Raw genomic sequence first — 13416 nt, 5'->3', positions numbered from 1 at the left:
TGGGTACCAGCGTGCACTCTCGGGACCATGTGGGCATACGGGACAGCACTCCTCTGCCCAACAGCAGCCCGATCCTGGCCATTTTGGGCCCCAATTGGGCCGAAACAGGTCCAAAACGGTCAAAATGGGCTTGAATTGGCTTGGAATGGGCTGCTGCCACAAGGGGCAACCCTCGCCCCCATGACAGCAGCCCGATCCTGGCCACTTTGGGCCCAAAATGGCTGAAACAGGTCCAAAACGGTACAGATTGGGCCTGAATCAGCCTGGAACTGGCCACTGCTGTGAGGAAGAACCTTCCCCACCTGGCAGCAGACCAATCCTGGCCATTTCGGGGCTAAAATGACCCAAACAGGCCTGAAACGACCAGGATCGGGCTTGAAACAGCCAGGATTGGGTCCGAATCAGCCTGGAATGGGCCGCTGCCACGAGGGGGAACCTTCCCCTGCCCAGCAGTGGCCTGATCCTGGTCGTTTTGGGCCTAATATGGCAGATGCAGGCCCAAAACGGCCAGGAATGAGCCTCTGCCATGCGGGGGAACCCTCCCCTACCCGGCAGAAGCCTGACCCTAACCCTAATACCCACTAATTATGTGGGTATTTTAAAGAGGTGCCTAAATGTTGTTCCACTGCGTTCTAGCTGGAAAAGACCCTACTGGCACATACATCTTTCTTTCCCCTCCACTGAACCAAATGCAGCTGAGATGGGGGTAGTGGTCTGGGAGTGGAAGGAAAGGGTTAAATACTCCCCCCCCGCCCCCGCCTCCATCCACTGCTTCCCTGGTATTTAAAACTAGCACATGGGACTTGGAATTGGCCAAAACAAAACCTCCTCACAAAGTCTGGAGAACAGTGTGTTCCCAAACGTTGGATGTTTCACACATGGAGAGATGCTGCAGGGTTTCTACGTTTTGTGTACCCACAGTGTGTTATGTGCGGCCCGAAGGCCATTTTTGATAAAAACAGCATGTTCTCCCATTTATACATAACTAATGGAGTAGAAAGGTTCGCTTCTGCTGATGCCCCACAGAGTGAAAAACAGATGCTGGATAAATTGATGTGGGCAGAAAGCCACCTGACAGGACACACCCTCTTCCCTGGGCTGGCAAGGGGAGTGAAATTTCTCGACTCCCTTGGACTGGTTGCCTGGAAACGGAGGAGGTCTTCCAAGTGATTCGCTGAAACTCGCAAGAACACTAACATGGATCGTCCATACGGAAGCAAACCTTCTCTCCCGCTGGCTTCATCCACGTATCTTTGGGTATTGCTCTGTCCTTGCCCTGTAACAAGGGTCTCCAACCTGACACAAGGGGGTGGGCATAACCACAAAATGACTTCCACAGGAGGCAGAACCAACCACAAAAGGGAGTGAGATCAAGCATAACCCTAATAGTAACTCTTCAAAATTTCAGGTAGAAGCTCTATTTAACAGGTTGCACTTTTAGAAGAACCTATTGTTTTAACAATATTTTCTTGCATATCTTCAGCTTACCTTCAGTCATGCAGTGAAGATCGCTGTGCTGCAGTTGCAGCTGTCGCCCAAGCAACTTTTAAGAAATCTGCACAGCTAACCTTATCTCCAATGATTAGTCAGAAGCCCTGTCTGGGCAACAGCCCCGCCTAGTTCCATGTACTTCCTAAAAATACTTGGTGGGCAACAGGAAGGATATCAGCGGGCACCATTGCCCAAATGGCTACCATGTTGGGAACCTTGGCGCTATAGCAATCCTTCTCAGGTGAACTGGATTGTCCAGTCTGGAAAAACCAGTTGCCAAAGCCTGCTACAAGCACAATAATAGCACACTATCCAATAATGTGTAGATGAAGTCTCTTATGATAGACGCCTCCGTGCTTCACATTTGTGAGAAATGCCAGCAATGAACAAAAGAGGTGGACCCAGAGGCGTTCACCCCTTATCAGATCTGTTCTGCCAGACCAAACATTTGGAAATGTACAAGAATGGCTGTTCCAACATCTCAGTTTCAGATTTCAGCACTGAACGATCTACCCTCCGAAGACTATTTGCCCATCATACCTTTTATATGCCATGAGGTTGTCATCCCGAGTACAACATTCATCCGCCCCAGAGGCCATATAATCCCAGGTGGCCTTTGGAAGATGTTTCTTTGCGTAAGCTTCAAAGTCTGACAAACACACCAGGGGCATTTCAGAGTAATGTGAGAAAAACCTGGAGGGCAAAAGGAATAGATTGAATACAAGAAGCTCAGAAACAATGGTGTTGCAGTGTGTGTGTGTGGGGGGGGGTGCATGAGATTGCGGAAGAAAACTGCCATAATAACAACAGTGTCATGTAGTGGCTACAGTATCAGACAATGATCTAGTAGACCCACTCTGCCTTGGCAGCTCTTTGGGGGATCTTGGGCCATTTAGTCACTCATCCTTACCTTCCTCATAGAATTATCAATCAAGCAAGCAAGCCTTTATTGGCATAAATAAAAATATAAGATTTTAAATACAGAAATGAGTCCATACAGAATGAGATTAAAATACAGATAGGAGCAGGGCAGCAGGGCAGCAAAACCAGTACAGAATATTACTTGTCAGGGCGTGTAGCCATGGCACTGCAGAGAAACTTTGCTACTATTTCAGTTATTTCCCCATCTGGGTTGCCAAGCAGAAACTGAACCTTAAAATCATCAGAAAACACTGAAAGTTGGGCTAAGATGTAGAAGATCCCGGTGTGGCGCCAGATAAAAAAGAGCATTGGAGAAGAACATGGGAAACAGTTTCAACACAGCCCATCAAACAAGGACAACACCTGCTATAATAAGGAATTATTGTCGAGAGAATAAAATGGAGAATGAGAGAATAATATTGTTGGCCACTTTGGGGGGAGAAAAGCAACGGTGTAAATATGTGAATAAATGAAATACAAGTGATCTGCAGCATAGTTAGTGGATTAAAATAACTTTAGCTAGGATGGGAAAACCTAGAAGGATTTCCCATCTAAGCACCTCCCCCCCCCCATTCGCAGGTCTCATATTTATCGAAGGTCTCTCATATTTTCAGAAAACACTGGAAATGTATCTGTTCTCTCAGGATTTCCCATCAGATGTTTTCCTCTTCCTCTTCCTTTCTTTCTAATTGAATCTTAGATTTTAAAAAAGATTGCAGGAGTACAGGGCCTCTTTCCCCTTGCTATTAAAAAATTCCTGGCAAAGCTGCCCCAGGGATCTCTGTGGATGCTGGCAGGTTGGAGGTCATGTTGCAAAAGCTGCAGAGGAATTTGATAAGAATGAGATTGGAGGAAAAGAGAAAAAATGTAACACTCTCAAGGCTCTAATGCTAGGATGCGAAGCTGATAATTCGCCGATGGCCATGAGATAATTCTCCAAGAAGGGCACGCACTCCCACCAAGCCACAATAAAAGCTGGGTAGAGACTCCCAGGGCAGTTTGTGGGAAATGAAATGAACAAAGTGAATTTGCAGAGATGCCCTCCTCCACTTCAGCTGTGCCTCAAACTGATGTCTGCAAATATTACTGATCATTAAACAGAATAAACAAGAATAAGAATGTAACCTTTTCCAGTATTTACTTCACATAGTTCAGTTAGTAACTTTTTCATAGACTGTGCTTTGAATAGCTGCCAAATCCAGGTTGGAAAGTTCCTGGAGATTTGGGGGGGGGGGTGGAGCCTTGGGGGGGGGGTGTTGTGAGAGGAGGGACCACCTCAGCAGGGCACCGTGCGGTAGAGTCCACCCTCCAAAGCAGCCATTTTCTCCAGGGGAACTGATTTCTGGGGTCTGGAAATCAATTTTAACTCTGGGAGATCTTCAGGCCCTGCATGGAAATTGGCAACCCTAATTGTGCATGTTTGGTTAAGAACCATAATAACCCTGCAGAAGACATTGCTGCTGGTGGTTTTGCATAGCAGTTACTGATGGTCAGATCCTGTTTTACTCCAATCACTAGTACTGGTGTTCATTAGGGGCTTGCTGGAGTTACCACCAGGATAAGCTCTGCTGGCTCTTCTCTAGAGCTGGGAAAAGGACACCAAAAATAAACCTGCGGTTGGAGTACCTGCCCTGTGAGGCAAGTTGAATGTCTCTGGGGGCTTTTAGTTCAGAAAACTATACACCCAAACTATACGTCTTTAGATAAACAATTTATCCCATTTTCCAGTTTTGAATAATTCTATATAAACCTATATATCATAAACCATAAAAATTTCCCACATTTAAATCAAACAATTTGATTTGTTCTCTATATATTACTCATTTCAACTTTTTATGGTAATTCTATATAACTCCTCAGATACTCAATCAATTTAACTCTTCTATACATTCAGTTTGGTGCATATAAATCTTGTCAAAGAAAGAAAATATTGTTAGTTAGTCAATCCTCATGTTTAAACCTTATCATTAATTATTCTCTATCAGTTGACCTATACATATCTATATATATCTCAATCAATTAATCTAACTGCTTATAAATTCACATTTCTCTTCCTCCCCCGGTAAAGTCACCCCTCTCTTTTATACTTTTATTATATTTCAGTAGTTCTCAAACTGCCACAGTTTTCCTCCCACCTCCCATTTCTTCTCCAGGTATTGTTTCAGCTTCTCCCAGTCTGTGTTGAACTGCCCTGAGTCCAGATCTCTCAGTTTTCTTGTCATCTTGTCCATTTCAGCCATATACAGCAATTTGTAGATCCAATCTTCAATAGTTGGTACTTCTTGTACTTTCCATTTCTGCGCATACAAAAGTCTAGCTGCTGCAGTCATATAAAAAATCAACGTCCTATGATGGGCTGGAATTCCCTCCATTCCCAAGTTTAGCAGCAGGAGTTCTGGGTTCTTATTTATTTGAAACTGTAAAATTTCACTCATTTCTCTTATTATTTCCCCCCAGAACTGCCTAGCTACCTCACACGACCACCACATATGATAGAGGGAGCCCTCATGTTTCTTACATTTCCAGCATTTATTAGAAGTATTCAAGTTCCCTAGCGCAATCTTCTTTGGTGTCATGTACCAACGATAGATCATTTTGAAAATGTTCTCTTTAATATTGATACATGTCGTTGTCTTCATTGTAGTTTTCCACAAGTATTCCCATGCCTCCATTGTTATTTCTTTATTGAAATTTATAGCCCATTTCACCATCTGTGTTTTAACTATCTCATCCTCAGTATACCATTTCAGCAATACTTGGTATACCTTGGATATTCTTTTCTTGTCTTCTTTAAGAAGGGTCTGCTCTAGTTCCGAGTTCTCTGTTCGTATGCCCCCTTTTGCAAAGTCTGAGTTGTATAAGTCTCTAATCTGTCTATACTGGAACCAATCATAGTTAGGTGATAGTTCCTCTTGCGTCTTTATTCTAAGTTTAGATACTTCAATCTTAGTTATTTCTTTGTACGTTAAACATTGTTGTTCATTATCCACAGCTCTCGGATCTATCACCTCATATGGAACCACCCACAAGGGGGTTCCTTCTTGTAGGTAAGTTCTATACTTCTTCCAGATTGTAAATAGACTTCTCCTTACAAAATGATGCAGGAACATCGAGTTGACCTTTACTTTGTCATGCCATAGGTATGCGTGCCATCCAAAAAATTTTTTATATCCCTCTAGGGCTAATAGTTTCTTATTCTTTAATGTCATCCACTCTTTTAGCCAAACTAGGCAGATTGCATCATGGTAAAGTCTCAGATTGGGCAGTTGCATTCCGCCTCTCTCCTTTGCATCTTGTAAAACTTTTACTTTCACTCGAGGCTTCTTGCCTGCCCAAACAAAATCTGATATTTTCCTCTGCCATTTTTCAAATTGTTTAGAGTCTCTGATGATTGGTATTGTCTGTAACAAAAACATTACTCTTGGTAACACATTCATCTTAACTGCTGCAATCCTGCCCAACCATGACAGGTTCAATCTATTCCATTTGATCAAGTCTCTCTCTATCTGAGTCCATAATTTTTCATAATTATTCTTGAACAAATCTATATTTTTTGCAGTCAGCTCAACTCCCAAGTATTTCACCTTACTAGTTACTTCACAATCCGTTGTTTCCATTAACAATTGTTGTTTCTGCTTAGTCATATTTTTGCATAATATCTTTGACTTCTTTTTGTTGATGAAGAAACCTGCCAAGTCTCCAAACTCCTTGATCTTGTCTATCACTTTTGGCATGTTCTCCAGTGGGTCTTCTACAATTAACATTATGTCGTCTGCAAATGCTCTGACCTTATATGAATAGTCCTTTATTTTTATTCCTCGTATTTCCTCATCTTGTCGGATTTGTATCATCAGAATCTCCAATACTAAAATGAACAACAATGGAGATAACGGGCAACCTTGTCTTGTTCCTTTACTAATCATCAATTTCTTGGTCAGTTCATCATTCACTACAATTGCTGCAGTCTGGTCTCTATAGATTTCCTTGATTGCTCTGACGAATCTTTCTCCCAGTTGTAGCTTTTCCATAGTGGCAAACATAAAGTCCCAGTTTAAATTGTCAAACGCTTTTTCAGCGTCTACAAAGAAGAAACCAACCTCTTTGTCACAACGCTTGTCGTAGTATTCAATAGCATTGATCACTGTCCTTAAGTTGTCTCTTATTTGTCTGTCTGGCAAAAAGTCTGCTTGTTCCTCCTCTATGACTTCCGAGAGCCACCCCTTCAATCTCTCCGCCAATATCTTCGCAAAAATTTTATAGTCATTATTAAGTAGTGATATAGGTCTGTAATTTTTCACGTTGGTCAGGTCTTGGCCCTCCTTTGGGATCAATGATATATTCGCTTCACTCCAAGTATCTGGAATCCTTTGATCCCTAAAAACTCCATTCATCACCTCTTTTAGGAATGGTGCCAGTTCATTGGCCATTGTCTTATAAAATTTAGCCGTAAGTCCATCTGGCCCTGGCGCCTTTCCTAGATTTGCAGATTGTATTGCCTTGCTTATTTCCTCGTCAGTTACTTCACTGTTCAACTTACTTCTCCAAGCTTCCGAGATTTCTGGAAGTTTGGTTTTCTCCAGATATGATGCTATTGATTCTTTGTTTACTTCTTTTTTATTATACAGCTTAGCATAGAATTTATAGAAGGCTCTACTAATGGTAGTCTGCTCCAAGTACGTTTTATCTTCTTCACAGATTTTATTTATTATTTTCTTTTCCCTTTTCTTCTTCAATTGCCATGCCAAATATTTCCCAGGTTTATTAGCACCCTCAAACGCTTTTTGATTCAGTCTTTTAAGATTCCACTCCAATTCTTTATTACTCATTGCTGTTAGCTGTTCTTGAAGAATTTTGATTTCCTGGTATATTTTCTTTTTCCCTGGTCTCTTTTTTAACTGTACTTCTTTGGCTTTTATTTTCTCCTCAATCTCTTGTCTTTTCTCCTCTTTCTTTTTTCTTACTCTGCCATTTAAGTCCATTAGTATGCCCCTTACAACCGCCTTGTACGCATCCCAAACTTTATTGGTTGGTACTTCTTTATTCACGTTGTATTGTATAAAAAACTTAGTCTCTCTTCTCAATGTTTCCATATTCTCACTTTCCTGTAACAAGTCCTCATTTATTCTCCAGGCTTTCCTTTTTCTCCTTTTTCCGAATTTCCACATAATTGGGTTGTGATCTGAGCCTACCATCGGCATTATTCCTACCTCCTTAGTCCATAACGCTAAGTCCTTTGAGGCCCAGATCATATCAATTCTTGATAATGTAAGATGCCTTGCAGAATAAAAAGTAAACTGTCTGGTTTTAGGATATTCTCTCCTCCATACGTCTTCGAGAGTCTCTTGTTGAATCAACTCAAAAAAAAGCTTTGGCAATAATCCTCTTTTCTTTTGTGCTTTTGTAGTCTTTTTGTCTAGTTCCAAATCTGTCACTCCATTGAAATCTCCAGCAAGAATTATCTGGTCATATACAAGATCGTCTAAGTGCTTCCTTAAGTCCTCAAAGAAGCTTTCCTTTGCACCGTTAGGTGCATAAAGTCCGACTACCAACACTCTCTTTAAGTTCCAGTTACATTCCACTGCTACAAATCTAGCTTCCACATCTCTCATAACAAATTTTGGCTGCAGCTCCTCTTTTATATACAACACCACTCCTCTTTTTTTCTTGTTGGAAGCCGCTACAAATTCTTTGCCCAATTTTCCAGATTTTAAATATTTTACATCCTGTTTTCTAATATGGGTCTCCTGCAAACAAACAATATCACATTTTTGTTTTAGTAGCCAATGAAAAATATTTTTTCTCTTATTCGGTGAGTTTAGTCCATTTACATTCCAAGATAATACTTTACTCTCCATATTCATGGTTTTGTTGGTAAGTCTTTTTCATTGTCCTTAATAAATCTCTCCATCTCCCGCTCAGATCTGATACGCTTTTTTGCCCCTCCAAACTCAAAGGACACTCCTTCCGGTAACTCCCATCTGTACCTAATGTTCATGTCCTTCAAAGTCTGAATTAACACTCTATATTTTTTCCTGTCCAGTAACACTGATCTGGGCAATTCCTTCATTATGATAATCGTCTTGCCATCAATCTCCAATGGGTCTTGAAATTGTTTTGTCACAATCCTCTCTTTCATATTTCTAGTTGTAAACTGCACGATCACATCCCTTGGTAGTTTCCTCTGGGTTGCAATTCTCGAGTTCACACGATACGCCACATCTAGGATAGCCACAATTTCCTCCTCCTCCTTCCCCAGGTATTCAGCCAACACCTCAGTCATCTGTTCTTGCGCTGACTTCCCTTCAACTTCTGGCAGACCACGAAAACGAAGCTGCTTCTCCATGTGTTTAGTTTCTGCAACTGACATCCTCCCCTTTACCGATCTCATCTCTGTTTGTTGCGTTTCTATTAAATTCTCCATCGCGTCTTCTACTGTTTTGACTCTCTGTTTCGTTCCTTGTAATTCACTGCTAATCGTTTCCACGCCTTTTTTCACTTCTGACAGCTCCGACTTTACTGTCTGTGTAACTTCTTTGACCTCTTTAATAAGCTCCAATTTCGTGTCCTTAAGTTCTTTCATCATGTCTATAAGTTTTTTGTCCAAATTTTCTATTGCCGATTGCCACTCTTTTTTCAACATCGTGGGGCTTGCTTTAGCTCGCTCCCACGAATCTGCTCTCTTCCTCAGCTCCGTGGCGTATAATTAAACGTTTTCCTTTTTTTTCAAATGTCCCAATCTTTGCCAAAATTAATTTTTTATATCCAAAATGTCGGGCGTCTTTTCTCTATGGTTTCTCTATATTATTATAATCCAAGATGGCCTACTTCCTCTTCCGCTGAAGCCACGACCCTTCCACTTTCAAAAATGGCGATTCCCCACTTCCTGTCCCTTGGCAAGGGCCGCTTCCCTCCAGCCACTCTATTGTTATTACGCACTTCCTGTCTCCCGTCTTCCCACAGCAGGTCTCGCGATGGTGTCTTTTTCCCACAGCTCCAAGACCACAGGTATTCAAAACAATAGTCCGATTTTTGTAATAACTTCTTTAAACTTAGTCTCTTTTAAAATACAACTCCTGCCGAATCTTCGCCTCCTTTTCACTAGTCTGTTGCAGTTTAAAAATCTACTTTCTTTCCTCTCTGTTTTTGTCAATCTGTCCCGTTTCAAGAGATAGCGATCTTTACCTTCTCTTCAACTTTCTCGGGTTGTAATCGCTGTTTCGATCTTAAATTCTCCTCTCGACTTCCCTCCCCGATCGAAGCTTGGGTATGTAGGTCTTATGCCAGCCGAGTTGGCCCCAAAATTGCCGCAGAGATTATAGCCGACCCGTCGCAAGGTGGGACCTCAAGGATCGGGGGGGAGACTCCTTGTGTAGAGCCCCCCCTCGTCCGAGATCTAGCTCACCCTAGGGTCTTGAGCGTTCTTTGCCTGCTCCCCGCCTGAGAGCAGTCGGCCGCGGGTTATTTTCACCCCTCCGGCCGGTTAAAACGGCAATCCGGTCAGCTCCGCAAATGGAGCTGCGTTAGACCTCCATGAATCCCAAACCGGAAGTCCAAAAATGTAACACTCTCAAGGCTCTAATGCTAGGATGCGAAGCTGATAATTCGCCGATGGCCATGAGATAATTCTCCAAGAAGGGCACGCACTCCCACCAAGCCACAATAAAAGCTGGGTAGAGACTCCCAGGGCAGTTTGTGGGAAATGAAATGAACAAAGTGAATTTGCAGAGATGCCCTCCTCCACTTCAGCTGTGCCTCAAACTGATGTCTGCAAATATTACTGATCATTAAACAGAATAAACAAGAATAAGAATGTAACCTTTTCCAGTATTTACTTCACATAGTTCAGTTAGTAACTTTTTCATAGACTGTGCTTTGAATAGCTGCCAAATCCAGGTTGGAAAGTTCCTGGAGATTTGGGGGGGGGGTGGAGCCTTGGGGGGGGTGTTGTGAGAGGAGGGACCACCTCAGCAGGGCACCGTGCGGTAGAGTCCACCCTCCAAAGCAGCCATTTTCTCCAGGGGAACTGATTTCTGGGGTCTGGAAATCAATTTTAACTCTGGGAGATCTTCAGGCCCTGCATGGAAATTGGCAACCCTAATTGTGCATGTTTGGTTAAGAACCATAATAACCCTGCAGAAGACATTGCTGCTGGTGGTTTTGCATAGCAGTTACTGATGGTCAGATCCTGTTTTACTCCAATCACTAGTACTGGTGTTCATTAGGGGCTTGCTGGAGTTACCACCAGGATAAGCTCTGCTGGCTCTTCTCTAGAGCTGGGAAAAGGACACCAAAAATAAACCTGCGGTTGGAGTACCTGCCCTGTGAGGCAAGTTGAATGTCTCTGGGGGCTTTTAGTTCAGAAAAAAGGTGAATGGGGGATGTGTGCCTGCAGGGGCGTAGGCTTTCCAGTTTCCTGGGAGAGGGGGCTGGGGCTGGGCCAGAGGCACTGCTGTATCTGGTCCTTAAAAGAACTGGGATCCAGTGACATCATAGGGGAGGAGCCAATGACATCACAGGGAGGGGCTTCCATTGCCACCATCTATGGAGGCGGGGCCATGGAGGATTTAGGGAGGGCTCCCCACAAATTCAGGGGGACCCAGGCACCCATGAGGACCCTCTTAACAATCCCTCTGGGCTGGGCCAAACCTAGGAAAAGGTGGGAATTGGCCAGTGGTTAAGTGCTATCTCAGCAAACTCCTGCTGTGTCCTGTTTTTGAAATTCACTTTTAGGATAGTCACTTTAAGATCTACAAATATACATGCCACATGTATAGGACAAACTAATGGTCACAAATTTGACACTAAGAAAGACAATACAGAAAAGACTGTAGGGGAACATTTTAAAAGTTTTCCTGGACATTCATTTACAGGAGTCTTGATTCTGCCTTATTCATAAGGATGACTTAGTACGAAAATTTACTAAATTGTGGCATTGCAGATGCCTTCATTTGGTAAATGTGTGGTTGAAGTCTGAACCAGGGCAGAATACAAAACAGTTGCTAGTGTCCGGGGTCTGGGTCCCAGCCCCCAGACTTGCTAGGAGGGAGCAGTGGGAGGCAACCAGGAGGCAGTGGCCCTACCACCCCAGCCAGCAACCAGGTTCAGAACCTGCCCACTCCAGAGGGAAGAGGCAAAAGGCCCAAGCCTCATAGGGCTGGGGGGAGCAGGGGGAGACCAGCCAGTCCCACCCTCCAGGGGGAAGAGAGGGGGCTAAGCAGGACAGAGGCAAAGGGCCAAGGCAGGGGGAACAGGGACCCAGCAACAGCCCAAACAGAGCCCTTACCTGCCAAGGACGAGAAGCAGCCACTACAGCCCAGAGCCACACCCTGGCTAGAGGACAGCAGCCTGGCTCAGGAGGTGCTAGGAGCCAAGCCCCTCCAGGTGGGGCTGCCACAGGCATTCTGGGGGAGGAGGTGGGTAGCCCCGCCCAGCATCAATGAGCAGGCAGCACGGAAGCCGGCTGGGGCAGCTCCTCGTGAGCAAGGCAAATCAACAATGGCTGCTTCCTTAGAAACTGGCGAAAATGTTGGGACTAGACCCACGGGAAGCATTCAACAATATCAAACACCCACTTAAATAATTTTTTTATAAATTTTCAATATTTAAAGTGCAAGTGCTATAAACAAGGTTAGTGCAATACATTAGTTATAATAAATATACTAAATAGCTAATTCTTCATAACCTCAAACAAGCAATATAGCAGCAACGATTCATGTACAATTTAAATACATTCTACTGGAACAACCGGGAACAATAAAGTTGGTGTTCATGTCCTGTCTCCATTGTCGTTTCTTCCAACAATTGTCTTAAGGTGTCTCCTCCAGATGGTAAGAAAGCCGCAGGATTGGAACTGGCAAGGCGAACCTTTTCCCCCTATCTGGGGCCGGCTGAAGCACAGATTTCACAAAAGCTTCCTCAGGAGTAACTGCTCTATTAAAACACATACATACATTCTAAAACCATCTCAAAATACAATAAGTATTACACAAAGATCCTTCTTCCTATTGCAAGCATACTCACATGGCAAAACCACGGAGAAATCACTCAGAGCCTATGATTTCTCTGTGGTTTTGCCGTGTGAGTATGCTTGCAATAGGAAGAAGGATCTTTGTGTAATACTTATTGTATTTTGAGATGGTTTTAGAATGTATGTATGTGTTTTAATAGAGCAGTTACTCCTGAGGAAGCTTTTGTGAAATCTGTGCTTCAGCTGGCCCCAGATAGGGGGAAAAGGTTCGCCTTGCCAGTTCCAATCCTGCGGCTTTCTTATCATCTGGAGGAGACACCTTAAGACAATTGTTGGAAGAAACGACAATGGAGACAGGACATGAACACCAACTTTATTGTTCCCGGTTGTTCCAGTAGAATGTATTTAAATTGTACATGAATCGTTGCTGCTATATTGCTTGTTTGAGGTTATGAAGAATTAGCTATTTAGTATATTTATTATAACTAATGTATTGCACTAACCTTGTTTATAGCACTTGCACTTTAAATATTGAAAATTTATAAAAAAATTATTTAAGTGGGTGTTTGATATTGTTGAATGCTTCCCGTGGGTCTAGTCCCAACATTTTCGCCTCGTGAGCAAGGCCAGGCATGCTCAGCAGCACAGAAGCCGGCTGGGGCAGCTCCTCGTGAGCAAGGCCAAGGAGACCTCAGCTGGGGATGGCTCGCATTCAACCCCACCCTGCCAGCAAGGCAAGGAAGCCAAGAAGGGATTAGTGGTAGGAGGGAAACACCTGAGGGAAGGCACAGCTGGGCCAAGTCAGGAGAGGGAACAAGCCTAGAAGGAGGGCGGGGCGGGGAAAGGAAACCCTATATAAGGTGGCTAGGAAGGGCTCTGAGGTGGTGGGTGTGAGTAAGGAGTGATGGTGTGGAGTGAGAGCAGTGTAGTGTGAGAATGGGGGCTTGGAGGAGAGTTCTGGGAGAAGGAGATGAAGGAGGACACAGAGGGTAAGCAGGCAAGCAGGCCAGGTTGAGCAGGCCAGCGAGTGGACTGAG

General features: G+C 43.6%; 1 protein-coding gene across 3 annotated transcripts in view; it reads right to left on the bottom strand.

Annotated features, from left to right (window-relative positions):
* HAO2 (hydroxyacid oxidase 2) overlaps positions 1-13416 on the bottom strand; it is a 56610-nt gene that overhangs the window by 29884 nt on the left and 13310 nt on the right. For all 3 annotated transcript variants that reach the window (XM_055002528.1, XM_055002527.1, XM_055002526.1), the window contains exon 2: positions 2032-2184. In XM_055002528.1, coding sequence (XP_054858503.1) covers positions 2032-2162 — 131 coding nt within the window. In that variant the 5' untranslated portion in view covers positions 2163-2184. The remainder of the gene's footprint in view (positions 1-2031; positions 2185-13416) is intronic.

The sequence above is a fragment of the Eublepharis macularius genome, chromosome 18 (genome assembly GCF_028583425.1).
Source record: "Eublepharis macularius isolate TG4126 chromosome 18, MPM_Emac_v1.0, whole genome shotgun sequence".
NCBI classification, from domain to species: Eukaryota; Metazoa; Chordata; class Lepidosauria; order Squamata; family Eublepharidae; genus Eublepharis; species Eublepharis macularius.
This window is presented reverse-complemented; position numbering and strand designations above follow the sequence as displayed.